Source organism: Pygocentrus nattereri, chromosome 23, assembly GCF_015220715.1.
Source record: "Pygocentrus nattereri isolate fPygNat1 chromosome 23, fPygNat1.pri, whole genome shotgun sequence".
Classification (NCBI taxonomy): domain Eukaryota; kingdom Metazoa; phylum Chordata; class Actinopteri; order Characiformes; family Serrasalmidae; genus Pygocentrus; species Pygocentrus nattereri.
This window is the reverse complement of record NC_051233.1, coordinates 20,950,174-20,976,063: the sequence shown is the minus strand read 5'-3', so window position 1 is coordinate 20,976,063 and position 25,890 is coordinate 20,950,174. Positions and strand designations below refer to the sequence as shown.

The 25,890-nt window shown below is 38.2% G+C and overlaps 1 protein-coding gene across 6 annotated transcripts in view; it reads right to left on the bottom strand.

Moving 5' to 3' along the window:
- arhgef28a (Rho guanine nucleotide exchange factor (GEF) 28a) overlaps positions 1–25,890 on the bottom strand; it is a 123,971-nt gene that overhangs the window by 8,538 nt on the left and 89,543 nt on the right. For all 6 annotated transcript variants that reach the window (XM_017698641.2, XM_017698650.2, XM_017698668.2 and 3 more), the window contains 10 exons: positions 24,796–24,921; positions 24,429–24,546; positions 23,460–23,711; positions 22,535–22,611; positions 22,072–22,250; positions 20,344–20,435; positions 19,256–19,438; positions 16,040–16,311; positions 10,739–10,786; positions 7,083–7,577 (listed from right to left, as the gene is read on the bottom strand). In XM_017698641.2, the coding sequence (XP_017554130.1) occupies positions 7,083–7,577; positions 10,739–10,786; positions 16,040–16,311; positions 19,256–19,438; positions 20,344–20,435; positions 22,072–22,250; positions 22,535–22,611; positions 23,460–23,711; positions 24,429–24,546; positions 24,796–24,921 (1,842 nt within the window). The remainder of the gene's footprint in view (positions 1–7,082; positions 7,578–10,738; positions 10,787–16,039; positions 16,312–19,255; positions 19,439–20,343; positions 20,436–22,071; positions 22,251–22,534; positions 22,612–23,459; positions 23,712–24,428; positions 24,547–24,795; positions 24,922–25,890) is intronic.

Here is a 25,890-nt window from a genome sequence, read left to right as displayed (position 1 = left end):
GGGCCATCTACTGCAGAGGCAGATTTCAAGAGTTAAAGGAGATGAAGCAAAAGTCTCTGAACATTTCGCTGACCAGACATTAAGTAAGATAACATTCCCCAGCACGCTCAAGCACACGAAACAGCAGAACAAACCAAATTCATGCTGCAATCTCAGGCCCACAATAGAACATCTATCTGATCTGATTACAGTGGCTTTGTTCTCACTCCATCTCTCCATCTGTCCTCCTTCCTCTCATCTTACTCGCATGTCCGAAACTTGGCAAACAGCTACTTCAGTGTCTGTTTGCTAAAGGTCAAACTGACTCATAGAAGTGAGATCTTTAACATGAGCTGCAACAAACCACACACAATCTCACAGAAACACTGCTAATGACTAGGCCCAGCAAATCCATCCATCCATCCATCCATCCATCCATCCATCCATACATACATCCTTAAGCATGATGCCATGTCCTGACACTGTATTAAAACAACTGTGTGTGTCTGCGCACACACATATAACACTGAGAAGATTGCACCTCACTGTGACAAACATCTGAGAATATCACAAATTTCAGCATTGCTCAACATCTTGGGCTAGCGTCCAAGATGCTAATCAAACCAGACCTTGGCCTAAAAAGGCTGCACGAAAAACAAGACGGCGAATCCTTCGTCATGTCTGAGTGCTTCTTTGATTCGCTGGATGAAAATGACTAGGAAAAGGCATTTGAAACATGTCTCCTTTCTCCAGAATCCACTGAAATGTCTGTTCAGGCTATACAGCTATACATGAAGTCTATGCCTTTGAATTAGTTTGTTTCCTCATGCTGTGCCATACGCTAGCATGACAAGAATTTTCAGCTCTCACATCATGCCCTTTTCATATCATCAGAATGCAATTCTAATGTTTGGAGGAACATTTAACCCTTAGAAGGTCAGAGTTATTACTAATGTTTTTAGTGATGCACTGAAATGAAAATTCTTGGGCAAAACAGAAATCCAGGACTGAAAACCTGGGATGAAAACCTAAAAAATCTGACAAATAAAAACAGTTTACAGAAAATAAAGTAAAGCCAAAATGATTTTTATGTATTAATGTATAGACAAATACATTTACATTTTGCACCAAAAGTTCAGATCTGCATTTTTTTTCTGCATCTGGATGTCAACACAAAAACAGGCATTTTCTTTCTGTCAAATAACTTTTTCAATTCAACCATTTTTAAAATTCAAATCATAATATAATATCTCCTCTTACACTTACAAACACAAATACGGCATTGGTTGAAAATGTCGTATCAGCACTACGGACAAGATCTCTGCTTGTCACAGTAAGGCACTAGTTTTAACTAGTTAATAGGATATTACACCATGCTTTTGATATCACTAGTGACAACTACGACTTGTAAGGATTAAAAGTGGAAGTAGCTACTTTTGAAATTTAACTGACAAAGAAATACTCCCCTGTTTTTTTAGCCTAATGTCTATCTGTCACCATGAACAATGAAAAAATATACAGGTATATTTTAATGCCCTAAGCTACAAACAATGCTAAAAGTTTATTTTGAATGCATTTTGAATCAACAGCCTTTCAGATCTTTCTAAGTACAGAAAGATGCTTTGAAATTATTGTTTTTGATATTTGACCATTAGATACGGATGTGACAAATAAAAACTGTGATTAATGATTCTTTTAACTAAGGTTTAATATCAAAACTAGGGCTGCAAAAGTTGTTGCATTCAAAAATGTGACATGACACAATTCAAAATGCAACATAAGTGTGAGCTGCATTCTGAGCGCTACAGAAAGGGGTGCTATAACCACGGCCAAGCCTGGCCAAGCTCAGACACCATTGCTAAGCAACAAGTTTGACAGGTGTAGGAGACGCTCAAGCCGTTTGAAGGTTTATACTACTTACTTTGCACACAAACAGAAAATGGATACTTTTAAAATGACATTTGACCAACAGCCGATTTGGTCAGACTCTGAAGATGAGACTACACTAAATTCCCCAACTGTCATTAACGCTGAGGAAGCTTTTCAGTCAGCAGCTGTAACAGAACACCTAAACAACCTGGAATCAGCCTGAAATGAACCGAATACCATTCGGTCCAAATCGAACTGAGCCATAAAACTGCTGCAACAAAAGAACAAAAAAACTGCTCAGTGGTGATGACAGTTTGGGAATTTAGTGTAAGGAGCTGGAGAACAAACTGCTGGCTGTGCAGCAAGTTAGCAGAGCTTGTTACTGTGATGTAGCAACAAGCTGCTTGAACTATAATTTGGCAGAAGGAACTGTAAACATTAAAACATATTAAACGACATTTTCACCAATTTATTAATTTCCTACTTTATTTATTTAACTGTTGTATAAAAGCAATAGAACACTCAAAGCTGTGTGTTATCATACACAACATCAAGGCCCTCTCGTGTTCTATTGCTTAAGTAGTATCTACATGATGTACAACCCCAATTCCAATGAAGTTGGGACGTTGTGTAAAACACAAATAAAAACAGAATACGATGATTTGCAAATCCTTTTCAACCTACATTCAATTGAATACACTACAAAGACAAGATATTTAATGTTCAAACAGATCAACTTTATTGTTTTTTGCAAATATTCACTCATTTTGAATTTGATGCCTGCAACACGACTGGGAAAGTTGAGGAATGCTCTAAAAACACCTGTTTGGAACATTCCACAGGTGAACAGGTTAATTGGAAACAGGTGAGTGTCATGATTGGTATAAAGGGAGCATCCCTGAAAGGCTCAGTAGTTCACAAGCAAGGATGGTGTGAGGTTCACCACTTTGTGAACAACTGCGTGAGCAAATAGTCCAACAGAAGAACAGCGTTTCTCTACGTGCAATGGCAAGGAATTTAGGGATTTCATCATCTACAGTCCATTATATCATCACAAGATTCAGAGAATCTGGAGAAATCTCTGCGAGTAAGCGGCAAAGGCAGAAAACCAACAATGAATGCCCGTGACCTTCGATCCCTCAGGCAGCACTGCATTAAAAACCGACATCATTCTGTAACGGATATTACCACATGGGCTCAGGAACACTTTCGAGAACCATTGTCAGTGAACACAGGAGGAAAGCTACATCAGACTTGTATATCGTCGCTGTCCAAACAAGTATCTCCAAAATGGTAACTTTACAGGAGAAAGAATTTTACTCAAGAGATTTTACTCAGAGCAATGCTGGAGGATTTCTACTTGCCCAACTACAACACAAACATTTTGTCAACTTTTTTTTTTTTTTTTTGGTCGGCATTCTCAATAACATTGAATAATTGTTTTAGCCACAATGGTCAGTACTCAGGTTCTATATAAAGCAGGATTGCTATTTTGTCAATGGACTCAAAGGGATCTCATCAAAGTGTTTACACAAAAACAACTTAAGAGGTTAACAATCACACTCATGCATTTACCCTACATCCCACCATCACTCCTCTCCAGCCTCTGGCTAGCCTTAAGCCTACCTTTCAACCCAAGTGCCCAAATGAATTATTGAACTGCCTCAGTTTGCATTGATTGGTCAGAGATGGCAATGTACACAGAACTGGTTTAATTATTTTGTCTAGCCTTTTATTTGGGGCACTTTCATTATCATCAATCATTAACTTGTTTATTAGTGCACAGTCAAGAGGCAGACGCCAAGACCGATGAGCCACGAATTGCTCTCATTACCTCAGATAATGAATCCGAGACTGCACCCCATGCACATGTGTGTGTTAAGTGTGAGAGAAGAGTGAGTCAGACAGAGCGAGAGCCAGACGTTTGACTGCAGTCTAGCCTCTTCTGTGTACTTTAGGCTGAGGGAAGAAATGATTTCCTGCCCAGCGGCTCTTGCACACCTGATTTGACTGAACTTGAAAGGAAACGCAACAGGACTGGAAGTAATGAGTACTTCTGCGTTCAGGCTGCTGGTTTTATCATCCGTTTTGACAGGTTTGTTACGGTGCGTGTTAGAAGGCCTTGGTCCAGTCAAAAGAAAAAAACAAATAAATAAATAACAAAGACCTAAAGCCATTCCACAAGAGCAAGACGAACAAGGAAGATTAGCCATATGCAGTGGATTGATGAATATAGATGGATAAACTGGCAGGCAAAAATAACTGCTCACATGCATGTACTGTACTGTGCAAATCCACCCTTTATTTATTTAATTTACAGTCAAAGCCTACAATAAGTCCAAGTTATTGATTTTCCAAGATATATTTCTGAAAAGATTAGTTGGAACATAATCCACTTGCATAAGGAGAAGGTCAAAAGAAAATGGTGCTTCAAAAAATGCACTTTAAAAAAACATTCTGAAGGATACAGAGAGAATAGATCCCCTAACACCTGTGCAAGACCTGCAAGGCCACCAAAACAGTCACAATCAGATAAACAGTTCTTAAATCTTTCTTCTTTGAGAGACAGAGGAGTTAACAATTGTGCCTGAATTTCACTTAATGAACAGTGTGGCATCTTATGGGGTCAATTGTGTTTTACTGTAAAACTTCAAAAGTACATAATTCCAGCCAAATTATAACTTGACTTAAAGGTCCGACTGCACAGTAGCAAATTAGGAAGATGGGACAAATATGCTGTAACCAAAGATCTCCAGCATTAATCCTGGGAAGCCGCCATTGAACCCAGCTGTAGCAAATTATTCATTAATTCTCATTGAATTAATTATCATACATTTTCATTAATATGCAGAGAAATAATGCTTAAAAATGTATACTGAGAATATCGAGTTGGACTAATAAATTATAATGAGCCACTTAGAAGAAAACCTCCAAAAAGCTTGGCTGAACATTAGTCGCAAACTAAAATACTTTAAGCTGTCCTCCAAAACAAGACATTCTAAATACCATTCTAAATAAAATACTAGCCCAAATAAAACACTGAATACTAAAACACATAAATAGTTTGAGCACTTTTGCTTACCTTAAGTTCTCAAATAATCATTGGGATTTTTTAATGTCTCTAGTTGTTATGACTTTTCTGATGGATAAGAATAGATGCTGATTTTAGCTTGGAAAGTGATAAAATAAACAAGACATCAATTTGTCTCAATGGACTCTACTTTTGAGCACTGCATAATGGATGTGTATGAGCAGTTCTTTTATCCTGCCAGTGTATACTGCAGCCTTCTGCGTTATCAGTATTTCACAGGCTAACATCTCAAAAATCAGCAAACAATATACTGTGAACCCCACTAGCAATACTTAAAACGTAAGTCAGAAAAGACTGTGTGAAGCAGAAACAGTGAGAGCTTCTCTGTGCTGAATATTTGAGTGACAGTTTTATACCATCTTCAAAGCAAGATGAGAGAAGGTTTGGGCGAGATTTCGTCTGACATCACCAGTTGGGAGTTTTGGCAACAAGAAAGGAGGGAATGAGGAAAGAAAGGGAGGAAAGAAGGAATTTCATCTTTTAGAAGACAGCTGCATCTCAAGTCTCACGCTGAGTGCAAAACCTTTTATGACTTGAAACTTCTAGCTACAGGCAACAGAACTACTTTAAACATACACAAACAGACAGAAAAGGGTCTCGTCCACACAGGCCAGCAGCACACAGAGCAAAGACCAGTAGCTGAAAGAGGGGACACTAGAGGCCAATACTATGGAAGTAAGCAGTGATTCAAAGTGTGCCAGGTTTGCCAACAACCAACACAACATGTTTACTGACATGTAATTTAAGCAAAGACTTAAGTTTGCAGAGTACTCTTACGCTAAAGTATTATAAGGGATCACATGACAGTAAAGCTAAGTTCACATTATGAGCCTCATGGCTCAAATCTGATTTTTTGCTCTAATCCAATCTGACCAGAGGGTTCACACTTGTTTAGGTAAATGATTCAAATCTGTCATTAATGTGAACAAACCGGCGACCTGAAATGACCCGCATGAAACCACATGAATTCCAATCTGAGGTCTCATGGCCACGAACTGTATACGTATCCGATCTAGGACCACACAAGAAAGTGACTCAGGTCAGATTTGACAAAATCAGACTTGTGTTTCCACGCAGCCCTGAAAACACCAGATCTGAGTCACATTAGGGCAAACAATTGGATTTGTGCCACCTCAGCCTGGTAAAGTGAACATAGCCCAAGTTCTGGTGGCATATTCTAATTGGTTGAGACCTTTTTTTTATGTTTATATTTTCTTTGTCTCTCTGTGATAAAATGGAACGGGTTTCTGAACTGCAATTTTAATATTTGAATACTGGCACCTCGAATGGTTAACAGAGTTCTCGAGCACCTGTGCACATCCCTACTAATGACAGGCTTGTAGTCCTTTGAACAATGTTGACCATTACCTCCTACTTTGAACCCCACCTTCACAAGGTGTTGGGCTGGCTTACACACCCAACCTATTAAGTCTACATTTGCTCCCACATTAATCTCAAAATTAGTTTTTTAGTGCTGCTTAAAAACTGAACCTTTTGTAGACACGTCAAACCAGGGCCCCAACCAACTAGGCGATAAAATCAACCCCACCATTAATGGGCTGATCCTTTATTGTTATATAAGAAAATCACATTTGGGAATGTGGTGCTTAATTGAACCTTAGTCAAGCATAATGTCAGGCTGTAAATACTGTATTATACCACATGAAACTTATGGATTTTTATGTGTGAACACTGTTAATTTCTGTTTCTGTATAGTATAAGTATTTAAAGTAGAACTTGCTTTAACTTTGCTATTGTATGAAAGTTCATTCTGGTCTGTGCAAAAGCTACCATCCAATTAATATTTTGTGTGTTATTGTTTTCCAAACTCTGCAAATAAATAAATAAATATTATGCACAATACATAGATCTCTATTCATACAAAAATAGATTTGAGCATAAAAGTTTGCTGAAAATGCCATATTTAAGTGTATTCTCTACAGAGGATGCGTTAACTTAGCTTCACTTAGAAAATCAACATAACATAATTTGTCTGGGGAGTTCTGACTGTATAATAGTATATTAACCAATATTACCAGTTAGCAGATTTTTTTGACTATTTCAAACTTGGTGACTAAATGTTACATGTCATTTAGGCCCTGACACAAGCACACTCCAATACATGCACCATGATGTCACTCACCTGCTGACCGTCCAGTGGTATGACCATGGCAGGCAGACTTCGTTGCCGTCCATGTCTCCAGCTGTCCAGCAGTCTGCGTTGGGTCTCCAACCGCTCCCTCTCTCTCTCCACACTGCGTTGGCCCTCACGCAGTCGCTCCAGGCTCTGCTGGTAGTCCTGCAGTTGCTCCTGCAGCTCCTCGCGCTCATGCTGAAGCCTCTGCGCCTCCAGATGGCACTGTTGCTCCCTCTGTTCCAGCACGCTCTCCTGCTGGCTGTGCCGAAACTGCCGGGCATGGCACTCGCGCTCCCACTGCTGCCGTTCCCGGGCCAAGGTGCTGCGAAGGCGGGCCACGCCCGCCGCCTCCTCCCGGCGACGTTCTGCCTCCCGCTGCCGTTCCTGCTCCTGCAGACCGACTGAAGGGCGGGGCTGAGTGTTGTGTGGGGCGTGGTTTGACAAGAGAAGGAGAAGTAGCCGCTGGACTTCGTAGTAGCTATCCTGGATAGTGACGGCCGCCTAGAAAGGAAAAAAAAGCACTATGCATGACCTCAGCAGGGCACATTACTAAATGTGCTAATTACTGAGTGCCAATTTGGAGTAATTTGACTATATAATTAAATTATTGAAAGGCTGAAACTTGAAACTCTCTGGAACTGAGAAGCCGAGCCCAACTCCTGAAAAGCAACCCCACACCATAATCCCCCCCTCCACCAAAATGTACACATGCAGTCAGAGAAGTATGTTTCTCCTGGCAACCACCAAACCCAGAGTAATCCATTGGATTGCCAGGTGGAGATAGTGATTCATCACTCCAGAGAACACGTCTCCACTGCTCTAGAGTCTAGTGGTGGCGCTTTACACCACTGCGTTCCACGCTTTGCATTGCGCTTGGTGATGTAAGGCTTGGATGCAGCTGCTCGGCAATGGAATTCCATGAAGCTCTCTATGCAGTTCTTGAGCTAATCTGAAGGCCACATGAAGTTTGAAGGTCTGTAGTGATCGACTCTGCAGAAAGTTGGCGACCTCTGCGCACTACACGCCTCAGCATCTGCTGACCACACTCTGTCATTTTACGTGGTCTACCACTTTGTGGCTGAGCTGCTGTCATTCCCAATCACTCCTACTTTGTTATAATACCACTGACAGTTGGCTGTGGAATATTTAGTAGTGAGGAAATTTCACAACTCGACTTGTTGCACAGGTGGCATCCTATCACGGTACCACACTGGAATTCACTGAACTCCTGAGAGCGACCCATTCTTTCACCAATGTTTGTAGAAGCAGTCTGCAGGCCTAGGCACTTGGCTTTATACACTTGTGGCCATCGAAATGATTGGACCACCTGAATTCAATGATTTTTATGGGTGAGTAAATACTTTTGGCAATATAGTGCATCACCAATAAATTAAAATAACCTCTTTTTGTCAATAAGACTGTGCAAAACTGGAGAGTGAACGCATTTTTTAAAATTCCGTAACAGGATTTAAGCAGTTAATTAAACTTCAATTTAAAAAAGCGAGGAGATTTTGTTTTTCCATGACGGAGGTGCTTTATAAACACTTAAAGGGAAAAGGGGGCTGTGTTGCTAAAGTCCAATTTAACACATATTAGAATGTCACATAAGGACAAGGTGAGCATATACAAAGCATCTGCAGTGGACCATCCAAACAAACTTGTTACTTTTTCCACAGAAATAACATGCTGGCTGACTCACTACTTGAGGACAAGTGCAATAGACTCATGCAAATTTAACTGGATTGCTCATCCCTAAATTAGTACTCTTCAACGATCACTTCACGCCTCTTCACTTGAGCAACCGTCAGGCAGCACAGATTAAAAGATTTAAGTGGCTTTATTTGCCAAGTGTCAGAGGGGCACTGGAAAACTTACTCATCAGCCTTTCAGTGGATGTGCTATTTGTTTCTAAAACTCTCTTCTGGAACTTTTTTGTGGCTTCTCTGTGACTCTATAAAGGTTAACTTCAAAAGGAATTTTAGATCTTAGCCTCCAAAAAGAAATACCTAATAAATACAATGTATACAGACTGTCCTTAAAGGAGTCCTCCAGTGTTTTTCAAGCCTGGGGCTGCACTACACAAAAACATAATGACTTAGAATTTTTGAATTATCTGTTTAGTTTGTTAAACAACTTTAGTCAACACTGAATTTAGGACAGTAGTTATTACAGAACAAATGTTCCTAAAATTCATGACCTCCAGATAAGAAAGCATTATTATGGAAGCATCCTAACCTGACAAACTTTCCTAAATACAGTCTTAACATAACAAGATAAACCCCAATGGTATCCTAATTTCCTTTAGCTGCTTTGTCAAAAAAGAGAATGTTAGTTTTTAGGCAACATCATTACTAGCTCAATGTTTACAACTAGCATAATGAGGGTACATTATTTATATTGCAAAGGGGTGGTTTCGCTTTTGAGAGTGATGTTTTTTCCCCCTAACTCTGCAGTTTAAAATCCCAGACACTCCAGACACATTCTCCTCCGTTCTCTCTCAGCGTGTTAAAGTAAATAAAATATTGCAGCAATGGTGTTCAATAGTGATTAGGCAGAGTTGAATGTGTGGCTGTTATTTAAGAGGAATAATGGACGCTTAAAGCTTTGGGAAATGGCAACTGAAACTTCAGAATGGTGATGCCCTGTTAAACAGCAGGGGACTGTGAAAATATTCTTATCTTTCAGTTTATTACACTTTAGCTTTGTCTTATTTTTGTACATTGGTAGATGTCTAGCTAACTATCATTTTTAACATGATTCTGATTACGTTTCACAACTGCACTTATCACCGTTTGCGATATTTGTCTGCGATATTTGCAGACATAATCAAATACTGACTTTGAGTAGTTTAGGATTTCCTGACTTAAGAAGATCTGTACACCAATTTGTGAAAAATCTTATCTTGACCTTGTCTTAACTTAGGACTAAAGATAAGAAGTTTCTGTAATATTCAAATTTGGAACCACTAGCCAACTGTGCTTGCGCACACAGAAATCAGACCCCCGCATTTAACCCATCCGTGCCCATATACATGCACACTAGTGAACACACACTCTAGGGGGCAGTAAGTAGCCCTATCCAGTTGAACACAAACAAAGTACCATTTGCATGATTAAAGGGTTCTTTGCATTGCAAAAGGTTTCTTCATTGTGCTCAACACTCTAAAAACAGAATAACCCTTTGTGATGCTATACAGAACCTTTTCAAAAAGGTTCTATATAGAACCATACACAACATTTACAACCACTATTTTTAAAAACGGTCTTTAGGCATTATCTTTCAATTTAATTAGGGATGTCTTGACTCATTTATTTTTTGTCACCTACCATTCTGTCAAATCTACATGATTCGTGTAATTCAATGTCATATTTGATACTGAACTCAAACTGAGCTGAGCTTTTGCTGAAAGGCAATGCCTTCACAAAATGGTTGTCATACATGGAAAGTGAGTCATGCAGTGTGTATGTCCTGAAAGGATTTTAAGTATTTGTATGTGTGTGTGTGTGTGTGTGTGTGTGTGTGTGTGTAGGTGTATGTGTGTGTGTGTGTGCTTGTGGGGGGAGTAATATGTTTTAATGACATAATTAAGAGAGACAAACTATGATTCATTGTAATTACTCTGTGTTTGTGTATGTGCGAAGAAGACAGTAAAATGAGCTCACCTGCAGACTGTAAAGCAACTGGGTCAAACTCTGGACACTCTGGCACACCTGGACAAAAACACACAAATAAAAACAATGACTAAGGGCTTAAAAAAGAGCATGATGACATACGTCCATGATGACCTAATTTATTTTGATGACCACATTTATTCTGATGAATGTGGACTATTTATGATAGTAAAATTGTGTTATAAACAACTTTTTATAATACAATCTTAAAGCATATTTACATTTGATAAAGTCAAAATGAGCTTCATTGTCCTTTTCACCACAGACGTGAGGAGTCAGAAAAGCAATACAAGCTACAACAGTACAAGGAGCTATATGTAACACTAAATAATAAACAATAATACACAATATATAATAAACAATGCAACCATTAATTACTGTAGAGACCAGACAGTTGACAATGGGTAAGGAACAAAATAGACCACCTGCTGGTCAACAGTGGTAATGACTGCTGTCCATGTACTCATCAGGACACAAAATTAGCAATAGTCTTTATCAGCCTAATCATAAACACTGCTAAACAGCAGACAGTGGCCCTTATTCTTCAAAGTTGTGTAAAAAAGAGCACAGATTTGACCATGTTTAATGGTGTAAAAACTACTCTGTGTCTCATGAAACTTATGATGTGGAAACAAGCAGAGATTTCAGCGTAAATGGCGAATCACCTTCAGCGCGTGAAATCAAGCGCCAGCAATCAGAATATTATTTACATATCCTTTACATGAAGCACATCCTAATTCATGCAAGTTTGGTCAATAAAATGACAATTCAGTGGCTCTGGAGTCAACGGTTGTGTTTGTTGGCGGAGTCTAAGGCCGAGAAACTATGACAACTGGTAAGAATAAAGTGGCAGTAGAATGATGTGATTGTGTACCGTACTTATTTTCCTGAGATAACAGATTTAAATGCTGTATTACTGCAACTAGCCTTGTTTTGTATTGTTTGCGTTGTGGGCTGTGTCAGTGGTATAAAATAAAAGCAAAGTGTAATTATGAACTGCACTTACAATTTATGATAAGGTAACAAAGGTATATATATATATATATATATAAAACAGTGAAGGCTGCATAAAATCACCTAATCTCTTAGTAATTTTTCATTTCTGCAGTCAAACACAATTTAATTGTGCCATACATTTTTATTCCGTTAAGGCTGAGTCTATATATATATATATAATGAAAAATTACTAAGAGGTTAGGTGATTTTATGCAGCCTTCTACTAATAAATCTATCAACTTCCTTCTATATAGTGGCCATATTTTCAAAGACAAATTAAACGTCACCCTTAACGAAAATCACCAATACAAGACCAAACCTCATCCAAGCCTACAGAACACAATGTATCAGGAAAAGAGACTGGCAATGAATATTCTTTGTTTACAAGCCAAGGTGAAAACAGATTGCCCTCTTGAGGATATATATGCACATTGGCTACTTGTCTATTCCTAGTATACAGTGCCATCTGGTGGTCTTTGATTTGCTGATATAACTGGCGACAGTGACCCAGCAGAGAATAAGAAGAGTACATTAAAAGAATTCAATTGTTGTTGAATGGCTGCATTGACTTTATTGACAACAAAATATTTTAAAGCATTGCTATAAGCAGTAGTATAAGTCTGTTCTGTTGTCATTTTAAGTTGTGTCCTACTTTGCTGCCTTATAATATCACGTGATCCACCATGTAATGTGAAGTTAAACAGATCAGCATTTAAGGGTGCCACCGGTAATGAGCTGCTGAAACACGCGGGAAACTATCATTTACTTCCACTCTGAGCTCTAGTAGATTACCATATGACCCCTGCTGTCTTTACAGAGACCAGACCTCCTGTCATTTGATCCACAGTTGTCACAATCGCTTTACATCTTCAAAATATGCCTTTATCTACAACAGAATAGGAAATGATTAGATGAAGCTGTGGCTCAAAAGACTGCACTGTAATGCTGAAGCAGAAGCTCCTCAATAATATAGAACATAGCGTGGGTTTTGTGTATGATAACAATAATAATAATAATAATAATAATGTCAATTTTGTTTGCTGTTATGTTTTTTGCATGAAACAGAGAAGAAATCACAATTTATCAATTTAGACAACAGCTATAGACAATTTTATAGCCTTCGTTTTTATGAATGAATGAATTCAGTGTTTTTGTATTTGCTAATTTGTAATTTACTGGGCTTTTAGTATTAAATAACATTTATTACAAATTTAATGAATTCAGTTTATGCTCTTTAATGTATTAATTTATTATTGAATTAAATAATAGTACACATTTATTATCAAATTCTCCTTACATTTATTTCTTTGCTGACTGTATGTTTCTGCAATTTGCCATTTAAACCTCCATATTGTAATTTGAACATTATGTGCATTATGTTAATACAATGAGGATAATTATTCATTATTATTAAGAATACATTACAAATAAAAGTAATACATTTCCAAATTGTTTGTGTATCATTTTTATTTATATTTAGTTTTTATATATATAATCTTCATAAAATCATGACAATTACTGCTTATTGTTGATAATACTTATAAGTAAACAAAAAAAGGATGTTAAAGCAGCACTATATAAGATTTTTTTGTTAATATTGAGAGTACCAGTATTGAAAAAGTCATGAAAAAAAAAAAAACATACTAAAATATGGTGTATTCGCTGCTGCGAGTCCCCCTGCAACATGTTGGGTTGGAGATTTTTGGGCCATGACTTTATGTATTAACGTCACACAGGCTCAAAAACAAGGTCTGTCTCGATGTTAAGGTGTCAACAAGAATAGTAGATTATTCACTTACATCCTTACAGTCATCTTTGAATACTCTTTAAACACAGTCATCATACTTTACACACTGATTATGATAAATAATGTATTGATGCAACAATACAATCAAAATGATCTTATTCTACAATATATTTTAAACAAACAGTAACTAAAATTCACTCTGTGGTGAAAGTGTGCTAAATGGCCTGAGCTGTTTTGTTTTGTTATGCTCCCTAAGGTTACTTGAACTGTACGCCAGAGATTTGCATTACTGTTTCCCACACATAGGCTATACACTGGCACCTTTTCTTAACAACAATTTTCTATATTTCAAATGCGGTCACTGCAAAAGATGGCAGTATCCAAGACATGTGCTTCCAGGGATGCATGGACTGCTAAGCAAACGCCATTGACATGAACAGCCGCTAATACTAATGGCTTTTTCCAGGGCCAGTGAACCTCCACTGGCTTGCATGACTGGTGATGAAACCCATGGTAAGTGATTAATATATCTTAACATTGATTTTCTGCACACTATCACTTTTTAGATGTTCACAAATTCACATCTGTGAAGGGGTGCTGATAGACCTTCAGCTGCTTTGCATCAAATTAAACAGAGACATTTAAAAGTCAATCAGAACCAATTAGAACCGCCAAGAGGGGAAACTAAAAGGTGAGCTGTATTGTGGTCGATCAGAAAGCTGCATTACACAACCAGGCCCCATTACTATGCCCGAGTGTGCTATTTTGGACTAATGTGACAAATTAATTCAATTACTGAGAGCCTGTAACTTCTGTAACTTGATTAAGTCATCTTAAACTTGTTTTGGCAACTTTATGTGATGTCAGAAATCACTAGGTTCAGTACACATACAGTTACCTAGCAACTGAATTTCTGGTAGTTTAGTCCAATATTTCCAATTATGGTAATAAAAATGCCCAATAATGCTACCTTCACATGTTATTTTTGCAAAAGGGCAGAAAAAATTAGAATTATTTCCCAAAATGTAAGAATAAGCTGTCTTTTAGCTTATGCCTGGGTCAGCACTGTGCCTTATCAGTGTAATATATGGCACTGCATCATCCAAGGCGCCAACAGAGGCAGAAAAGGAAGGAGCTGAAGGAAATGAAGGCCTAATTATCACTGTTCATTTTTAATGAAATGGTGCCCTAGAGGCAGTGAAATGGACTCTCTCCTTATTTTGAGCTCATTAATGTTTCATAATATTAAGGACTGGGATGTGATTTTAGTAGAAGATTCTAAATTATTAATGCTACTGTGTGGGACTAATAACCATATTTCTAACAGTGAAGGGGGCTATTTGTATAGGAGTACTACTTAAAACATCTACTTTCAACTTTCTACTACCATGCGCTACATGCTTATGCACTATTAACAACACTGTTGCTTAAAACAAGCTGGTATGTGTGGACTAAATATGACTAATTTTCTGTTTCTTATTCCAAATAATTCCCAATGCTACAGAATTTTTGTTTTAATAACCCGCAACTGTAATGTAATCTAAACAGGAAGGCAGTGTCTGAATCCTTGTGTTTCTATGGCAATGTAGGTGACTACATGTGTTCCTATGGCAATATTTATGAGCACATGTGTTTCTATGGCAGTGTCTGTGAGTCCTTGTGTTTCTCTGACAATGTCTGTGAATCCTGGTGTTTCTATGGCAATGTCTCTGTATCCATGTGTTTCTATGACAGTGTGTATGAAACAATGTGTGCACTGCACGCGTTTCCATATGTTTCTCTGGTACTGTCTATGATTACATTTTTTTATATACAATATCCCGTGGCTCTCCAGGGCAATGTGAGTCCATTTATTTCTAAGACGATGCCTGAGAGTCCATGTCTTTCAAAGGTACAGTCTGTGGGTCCACGTACTTCTACGGCAATGTCAGATTTCATGTACAGTATTCCTAAGGCAATGTCTATGAGTCTATGTACTTCTGAGAATGAAATATCCTCAAAATAAGTAAACTTACTTGTCTTGCTGGTCCACATCAGTAATGATTTCCTCACAACAACATGCTCTTATTTAACACTGTTAAGGCTGGTTTAGAGGACAGGGATTAAGTTCAGTCATGCATTTTATTGTCATTTTAGTGGAAAAATCAGCATTCAGAATGCTGTGAAGTCCAACACCAGGCTAAATCCCCATCTGGGAAATCGGCCCTTCATCCATTTAACACACTTAATCCATCAGTTCTATTTCTGACAGCCTTTTTATGTCTTTAATATTATTTATTATCATTTGATACATCTCTCTACTGTCTATCCTGAATGTCTGTTTAATCAAAGTTTTTACCTGTGATTTATTACTATAATTTTGCTTTCCAAGGTCAACCAAAGTAGGACTTCTCTTGATTCCTCTCAGTGTTTGTTCTTCATGAGCTTTAGAGTTTTTGCTTGTTCATTAGGTGTCTACTAGCGATGAGACATCTGCTATAAGAAGCACTATAATGTAATATAAATTCTAACTGAATTGAAAAACGCATAAACGGGAACCGTTCCCTTACCTGAATATGCATATTATGATTGTCAGTCACTGTGCTGTGATTCTGAAGTTGGAGTTCCAGGCCTTCCTCTCCTCCCACCTCCTCCTCCTCAGTTCTTGGTGTGTCCACTAATGGGGATTCTCCTTCAGCAGGTGAAGGAGGAGGAGAAAGAGCAGCAGCAAGTGAGTCCTTGCTGGAGGTGTCAGGTGCTGTCTGCTCCTGCAGTGTGGGAAGGTTGGCTGGAGAGGATGGAGAGGCACAGCGAGATGATAGAGCTGCTCTCAGATTCTCCGCTGGAAAACAGAAAAAAAAGAGGGAGATTGAAGATTGCCATCATCAGATTTATATTTTACACCTTTATATTTTACTGCGAGCTTTGGTAAAAACCAGGACAACCTTGGAAGGCCATAAAGCAACAGTGTCCTGCAAATGCTGGTGTGGCTGCAGGGTTTCATTCCAACCAAACAGCAGCACGCGTTATTCTGTTTGTTTAATCAGTTGGTCTCAGTATTTTAATAACTGATCAGGTTGTTCTTCCACTTTGTCATAATGAAGACCTGCAACCACACCAGCCCTTTGTGTATAAAAGGGTTGCTGCATAAGTCTTCAAGATTAAAAGCAATGCTTTTAATATCTTTAAGAGCACCGGTTTTCACACACAATACAGCTGCACAGATTAGGTAAAATATGCTAGGCTGATAAAAAACAATACAGTAAATATTTCTTCATTTTTTAGTATATGCATTATGTGAAGTGCTGGAGTGACACATTAACATGACTTAGGTTACGTTGTAGCTTACGTTTTTGCTTATTGTTTAATATGATCCTGTTCATTGACCTAATCAACCAGTTCACTGGTTACATTAAAATGCAGTAAAATCTTTGATATCTGCATGGTGGTACACTCAAATTAGAAATATTGCTTTTTGTGAACTATTCATATGCAATTACCATTTCATAATGTCATGAATTTACTATGATTTCATAATGCTGTAATACTCAAGCAGTAGCCACTCCTTTTTTTGTACATGGTTGGCAGCATGACACCTTGTAAGGGTGAGAGAGTCACAGACGCACGCAGATCGGAAATCAGCGTGGTTTTAATATACGGCAAGATTATCGATCGACAATAGAACAAAACAAAATCGTAATCCCAGTCCGAGCCAAGGTCAAAAAGGTATATATCCAAAACGATGAAGACAGGTATCCAAAAAGGGGCGAGGCAAAAAACGAAAGTCAGCAGAGCAATATGAAAGTTCAAATACTAGAAAACAAACGGTACAATGAAAACGCTCAGTAAGGTTCAGCGGAACAATACTTCGCATTGTAGCAGTGCTATGTCTGGGCTTAAATAGCCCAACCTTAGAGTCCCATCTAATTTAATGCAGGTGGAAGTCTTTAATAATCAGGAGAATTAGATCTCCGCCAGGAGTGGGGTGGGGAGTATGAAGTCACGTGAGACTCCAAAGGACTCTGGGAATTGGAGACCTGTCTTGCGAGGCTGGATCCGAGCACGACACACCTGTGACAAATGACTAGAATACTGTTTTTTTTTGTTGCTATTATATGTTCTAAAAGACAGCATAAACACAGGCACTCATTTTCCACTTTAAAGCAGTTCCAGATTGCAGGCAGGCATCTGTTATGTTCTGAAAATGTTTCTCACTGCTGTAGACTGTGAATAATGCTCGTTTATGGCACCTCTGCGACAATTTTATGACAGCGGAGTACACAGAGCACAAAAAAGAAACAGGATTGAAAATGGATCAAGCTTATTTTAGTAAATATCTGATCCATTAAAATATGGCAGGATCCGACTTCCCTATATTTAACACTTCTAACAGTACAAAATAAGACATTTTATGACTTGAACTTCTATTACTACTAAACTGCTTCTAATTAACTACTAAACTACTACTACTAATAGATTACAGAGAGAAAAAAAAACAAACGTCTCATATCATTGCTGTCTAAAAACCTAAGCAATTTTGGAGCATCTCTGTGGGTCTATTCATCATGAAATTTTCACACAATGTAAAGGGGCAGCCTCTGTGCTTAAATGTAGAGATTTGTATTTTTTCAGACAGCGGTGATATGCTGTGTTGAAAATAGAATACTGAACATACTGTATACTGCATACTACTTCACACAGTAGCAAACAGCATAGTACTCATACTGAGTGTAGTGCTGAGAACACAGTTCTGTTTGCATGGTGAAATATTTGGCCTTGAGAAGTAGGTCATCCAGGTATATTTTATGTATTGGACACACGCTGTATGGCCATTTTAAATGGAGCCACATACGAAATGGCCTTAAACTACATCAGGATTCAATAAATTAGAAACTGTTTCTCAGACTACAGATGTGCATGGGTACTCAAGTACTCTGCTAATCATTTGAGATATCAGCACTCCAATACTGAAATCACTATTCGGGTACTTGTTATGTTTCATCACAAGAAGATGGTAAAAACTCCAAGTGCTTTACAGACAGTCATAGCATTTACTAAAAAACATATTTCACTGAGGTCTTTTCTCCACAGTGGACGATATAGCAACATGTTACTTTGTTGAGCCAATTTATTTTCACTGCTTCTGCAAACATCAACTAGCCGTGTTATCAAAAAAGCCATGCCAGAGCCAGGCGCCTTCAAAGTCACAACTTAACACTCACACTCAGGCATCCATGTCTTGTACTAAGTAAGTATATACTTACTCAGAAAACCCATAGTCCTGTTAAATGAAATAAAAATAGGTGTTTCATGAACTGTTGGCCTCTATACTTTCTCTATTTTCCAGTGATGAAGCATTATAAATTCCCTGAATAGTGGTTTCCCTATTGCAATACTGGCAACTCGAGCAGTTAGCAGAGTTCCCATGTACATCACTAACATACCTACCCTATATGTACCCTATAACAGTTTAGCCCCACCCATTCCAACAAGAGTTATAAGGATCGTTTAAGACGCAACTGCCTCTTTCTCGGTCGGTACTGCCCCAGATAGGGTGCCCAAGAGTGATGAATCTCACAGAACCAAAGTCAACCCATTATTATACACACACCAACAAAGAAGGCACTTGTACCATCTGTGGTCAGGGGCTCAAACCCTCTCAAGGTTCTACCTGTGCATGTGTACCTCTGGCTTTAGAGCAAGGAAACAGTAAACCCTATAGAGCTGTGACCCTCAGGACCCAACCCTGACCACACTGCACTACAGCATAAATGTGTGTGTCTCACCCTCTTTGAGTGCAGCGCTGAGCAGAACAGCAGCATGCGGAAGCTCATCAGTTCCGGGCCGTACCAGCAGCCTGGGCTCCAGCCCCACGTTTCTGTGGCCCGCCATAGCTGAGAGCTCTGCGTAGATCTGCAGCTTCTCCTCCAGATTGGAGCAGATCAGCTGATCCTGACCACACAGACACTCTGTCAAACAGATGGAGACCAGCGCATGGTAAATATACATGCACGCAAATTTGCAACTTGAAAGCTTATTATATAAGAAAAAATATTATTGGATCTGGCTGTGAAAAGACTATAGCACTATCACAATTAAATATTTGTATAAACAAGTAATCTAGTGATTATTTTGACAATTTATTGAGCAAGCATTCACATCCCCTCATGTCATTTAACACCACTGAAACTAGCCCCCCTTAAACATGGACATTTGAAGCTTGTAACAGATCATTAAGAAGAATGTTCTTTATTTAGTATGTTGTAGGTTCACAGTAAAGCCTAACTCTGAATATTACTAGAGTAGTAATAGTAACTAAGTAAGTAAGTAAGAGAGTTGTCTGTTAGTTAGCTGACTTACAAGTTATGCAGCTTACATCTAGTTAAACAAAACCTTTCACTTCATATACATGCAATATATTACTACTATTGTATGTGCATTTATAAAATCCTGGCAGTGGTGGGTTTCCTCTCTTTCAGTGATACAAAAATGTCAAAATCTCAGTGCTTATAGCACTCTCTTGTGGAGATAAATACACCGTTATAATGACCTGAAGATATACTGTTGAACTTGCAACTTGGTCATTAAGCAAAGTAATTGAGATGAATCAATTTTTAAGCAAGTAATTGTGACATGCTTAATGAATTTCAACAGCAAAATAAATGCAAAGGCCCTTAAAAGTTCCAAAAAAGTGAGAATTTAATTGATGTGAACAGTGATTCTGCCCAATTACATTTTTACACTCAAAAACAAGTATTTATTTGTTGATTTTTGTACATGGTACAATTATTGTCAAATGGAACGTCTCATCAAAAATCATTCCAGCAAAAAACATACAGTCATCTGCCAGTAAATGAGATGTGGAGCAGTTCACCTTGTAGTTTGTGAATTCTCTGGATCTTTGCTTCTGCCACTTTTCTCTCTTCTTCTGATTCACATGCAGTATCATCTTCCTTTTCATGGCAACTGATAAAGAAAAGGCAGCATAACTGTATCTGTTCAGTGGTCAAAACATTGGTATTTGAACTGGAGGGAGGGGGGGGGGGGGGGGTGATCTATGCCAGTGCCAGAAGCTGGTGTTCTATGGATCAAACTTTTTTACCCTCTCATTTCTTGTAAGGAAATCTGGAGACCATTCACACATTTTCCTAGTGTGATCGTTCAAACTATCCATAGTTCCACATTGTAGCCCATCTGGCTGCGCACTGCTGCTATGACTCTGTGGCTAGAACCAATTTATTTAGACAGGGCTTTTAAAGTCCATTGGTGGCTCGTTGTTAAAGGTCATTTCAGTTACTGCTATGCCATTAATTTATCACTGAAGCAGTATCATTTACAAGCAAACACACTGTAGTTTCTGCTATATCATTAACATAAGTAATGTTAGCTCTTGAGGATGCCTTTAGTAAAATACTTTGGATAGTTCTTGTGGGAGAACTATGGATAAATCAATGAACAGCAAACTACCAAAAACAACAGCAAAGTGGAAAGCTCCAGGTCTCTTCTAAACAAGATGTCAGGTTGTGCTACAAGAGCGTGATGCCACAACTGCCGAGGAGTGGGAACATGCAGGCTCTGATGCTCTCACTAAATTTCGAAATTGAAACTGGAATCTGTGTTCACCTTATTTTCATGTTCTCCCTGAATTAATGTGATTTTATGAGTAAGACTTCCTTTTATACTCCTTGAGGTTATGGTATTAATCAGGTTAGTGTGAGGCACAAACTCCAAAATACTAGATGACTATTTTGGGTAACATGATGGAGAGATCCTAGGCAGTCTTAATGATTTACACTAAAATGCTCAACAGGTTCTATGCATTAACTGGGTATGTTGTACAAATTCCACAGCAGTGTGTAATTATTCTGTGTAAACATCCTGGCTAACTAATAAAGAAAGAATGCTCACAAATATTGCACTCATTTCATACAGTATGTACCTGTCTTTTACCTACAAACAAAGCAGACTTTAGGCTGTAAAAGAAAGCAATGATTCTTACAGCAGTTTTACTGGATATGGGCATTTTCTGGTATAATATAACTGCCTAGTACTTGGAGGTGTTTCTGATTTACTTTCTTGCTTAAACATTGGAATATTACTTTGAGACATAGTTTATGTTTATATTTGCAACCTTGTTACTCCAAATAATTACGAGATATGTCCTTTATCAGTTTAATATCTAAAACAAGCTAATATTTTCAGTGTAATTTAGACTGCCTTGGTACTTGGTAATCATTCCTCTAAATATAATTATGCTTTGGAGTTTAAACCTTACACTTACCAGCACAATACCTACAACTTCAGTGACTGTAAAAAAATGCATTTCCTTTTTACATTCAGGTTCAAGCTGAATTAATAAAATTGCATGTAATAAATACATTCTGATGAAGCTTATTTTGTTTACTGTTATAGCTACAACAAAATGCACTTTTTAATAGAACAATCAATAGGGTCAAATTACTGCAAATGAAACAAAAATGATTCATTGCAATTTACTACACAAACTAATGTGATTAATCGTGACTAATTATTTTAATCACTGAATTACCCCTAACAGAAATACCTTTACGTGCATGTAAATTTGTCCAAAGTTGCTACCCACATTACCACAGCCTCTCGGATGAGCCTCATCCAGGCGTTGCGTTCGTCTTTCGAGGCCGTGTGCACCTCGTACATCTCAGGGCCAACTGAGGAGGCACTGATGAGGAACATTCCTCTCTCCTCATTAGCCACTTCCCTCACTATCAGCTTCTGCAGGGAAATCACTGGGGGCTTCTGGTCCTGCAAGAAAGAGAGGGCTTGAGAACGATTAGAGTCAAAGTGCTTAGAAGGAGCTTTAAACAAAATTAAGCCATGAATCTCCACTTGCCAACAAGCACTGATCTCACTCAGATTGAGCAGCTTAGACTGAGCAAATCTGAGCAGCTCAGTAATTGAACACAAAAGACAGAAAAAAGTTCATGGTTCATAAAAACGACTCCAACTCTAACGCTTATGGATTATGTCTTTCTAAAGAGAAGGTTTCTTCAGTAGTTCTTATATTAAGCGAAACAATGAAGACATACAACAGCAGCAAAGAAGTACTTCTGGTCCTTCTCCTGGAGGAATACCAGCAGATCAGTCAGCAGAAGTGCCAGCACATCTACGAGTGAGCATAAAGACAAGGAACAAACATGTAATAATAGTGTTGAGACATCTGACAACCTTCAGTGATACTTAAAAAAACCTCAGGTCGGTCAAAATAGCCAAAAAGATTAGATTCTTGTAGCAGATTATGTGACAGTGGTAAAAACACAGACTGAGAACATGAAAACTGCAGGAAGATGAAAGCCTGCATTCTGATGGATTTAGATGGAGGTGTTAAGTAGAGTCTATGTAGATTGAAACATTCTCTTCCATCTAGGGCCCACTAATGCAATAAAACCCAATGTAATGTAACAACTTGCTCAATGATGTGATACAACATTATAACTGACAATGCAATACAACTTTTACTGATAATGATATACATAATTACATTATTGCAAATATATTACATTTGGTTTTACAGTACTGTGAAGAGCTCAGGTTGTGTTCTGGGCAAATTTGACTTTATTATTATTATTATTATTATTAGTAGTAGTAGTACTAGTAGTAGTAGTATTAATCATTCCTCTTTTGGCCAAAAACAGAAAGTGCTAGAGGTTTTGCTGCACTGCTGTTTTGAGCTTGCTGCAGTGCAAGATCTTTGCTTTTTAGTAAATTACTCCAATAGATAATGATGTATGACATGAATTGAACTTGACTAGACACTGGTGCTATATCACCATTAGAGGGCAACACTGAGCAATGTTTATTTCTGAAAGGCCAATTAACTGTTAATTACAATTATTTATATGCCAATTATTTGTTGGATAATATGACTGCAGCACGCCTAGATGAAACTCTGAATATCAGTGGAATTCTCCTGAAGTAAAGTGCTCTCCTTCTCTCTACGTCCGTTTCTTTCACCTTTCAGTCTCCCTGTGGCAGTCTTCCAGAGAAGTGGGCCGTGATGCAGGAGTGCTCTGCCGCTGGCCATGTCCTGCTTACGGAAGGTGTGGCCGTCCTTCAGCTTAGCTGAACTTTTGTTCTCCATGCGGCTCAGAACTTCACTCAACCACTGGCTCTGCTCCTGCTGGCTCACTCGCAAATCCACCGCCGAGATCAAATCACGGATATGAGCCAGAGCAGCAGACAGGTCAGCGTGCTCCTCTGTGCCCTCTGAGAGTGAGAGAAATATGAATGCAAATTGCTCTTTGACTTTCATGTTTATTATTTTCAAGGATCTTGCAGGTTAGTTTAAAGCTGGACAATTCTTGAAGGCTGTTGTTGTTACATGGCAACTCTCTATTCCATTTTGTTCAGTTTGTGGGGGTCGGGGTCAGAGTTATGTTGGGCTACAGTCCAGAGTATTTCATCCAGCTACAGACAAGTACAGAGTGAATTACATCAAGGTATAGTTGAGTTCAGACAGAATTTCATGAGACTAGTGTCTGGTTCAGATAGAATTTCGTTGGGCTACATTCGAGTTTAGACAGAATTTGATCAGACTACAGTGAGGTTCAGACAGAATTTTGTTGGGCTACAGTTGAGTTCATATTGAATTTAATCAGGCTACAGTCAGGTTCAGACAGAATTTTGTTGGGCTACACTTTAGTTTAGACAGATTTTTGTTGGGATATTTTGTGAAGTCAGACTAAATGTGCTCAGGCAATGCAGGTTCAGATAAAAAGTTCAAGTACAATTTGAGTATTAAATCACTTTACTCCACTGATGCTTTAAAAAAATGTGATCTTCTGTCATGTAATTTTGATGAAGCCAAAGAGAACACACTTTACATCATTTAGTTCATTTAGAGACCACTTGTGTGTTAAAGAGTGTTCTGATAACTTGTGTGTCAGAGAGAGTGTGTAAAAATCTTGGTGTAGACAGACCCACCTTCACTGTACTGTAGTATCCTCTCTATAAGCACAGGGTATTTTGTGATTCGCTGCGTCACTAACAAAATGCACTCTGGGATTTCCCGCCTCTTCACCAGTGAGTTGCTGCTCTGTTGCTATGAAGACAACAGGGACAGTTCCTATTTTTAATATTTTTTCACACACATATATTGCCACATGAACAGATGGAAACTATAATAACTGTAGTGGTCATCTACACATGCTCAGCTATAACATCATAACATCATATTATAACAACCATTTCACAAGCTGTTCTGTAGACCTGGACAGCATGAAGGACTTCTGCTGAGTTGATATTAAAAACAATCTTTGGCTCTGACAGACGGCTTTAATAAATCTCTTACTTTAATAAAGAGCTGAAATCTCTTATTCTGCTGCTGGAGCTCTTTGAAGAAGCTGACGGCATCAGTGTGGTGGCTGCAGAACTCCCCGTACACTTGCTTCATGGTCTCAGCATTCTCCTGAGAGAACTGCACACACACACACACACCATTCAAAATAATGACAACACCAAGACATACCTTCTTTGTGCAGTGCAAGCACCCAAGTGGATACACAGATGACCATAATGTCCACAAACTGCAACTAATTACTCATGTCCACAGTATTCTAGTACAGACTGAAATCTGCTATAAAGTGTTTTTCAAGATTAACTGAAAGTTCACTGTTAACAGTGGGTTTTAGGTTTTTAAATATATTTTAGGAATGGAGGCATTTTTACATGCCTTAATGGACTGTCAATTCCAATTCCAGCCCAAGTCCACTGTATTAACATCACACCTTTGTCACACTCAAACTTTCCATATTTTAGCACATATGGTCACTGTAAAAAAAGCAAAAAACAAACCTATAAACACATTTATCAATAAAAAATAATGTACCAGCATAAAAAGTTACATGATAAAAAGTATGTGCATCATTTAAGTCTTCAGACCAGCGGAGTTGAAAAGCTTCTATGTTTTACTTAACTCTGATAAATTGTTGTTTTCTTATGCTTAACAGGGTCAACAATAACATATCCACTGATTTCTTGACATGCAATATTTTAGAAACAAAAATGTATTCAGATAAACTCTGGACCTCATTTTTATTCTAACAATAGAAAGGATGCATTTAGAGAGGGAATTTAGATGGTAATAGTTTAAAACATGTAGTTACAGCTGAACAATATGGACAAAATACCATACTGTTATTGTTGCGTTATGCAATAAACCTTACAGTGTATTAAACTACCTTAATAAACCCTGGAACCGATGTGGTTAAAACGGGTCTACAGTGATTTATTGTTTGCGTTCAATGCAAGCGGCATTATTCATCCAAACAGAACATACATACAAAACAGTTATGACTGATCAAGATGTGATACACAATAAAACCTTTGATGATTGGCTAGTTGAAGGGGATATCTCACACTTACAGTATGATAATCATTCACCAAC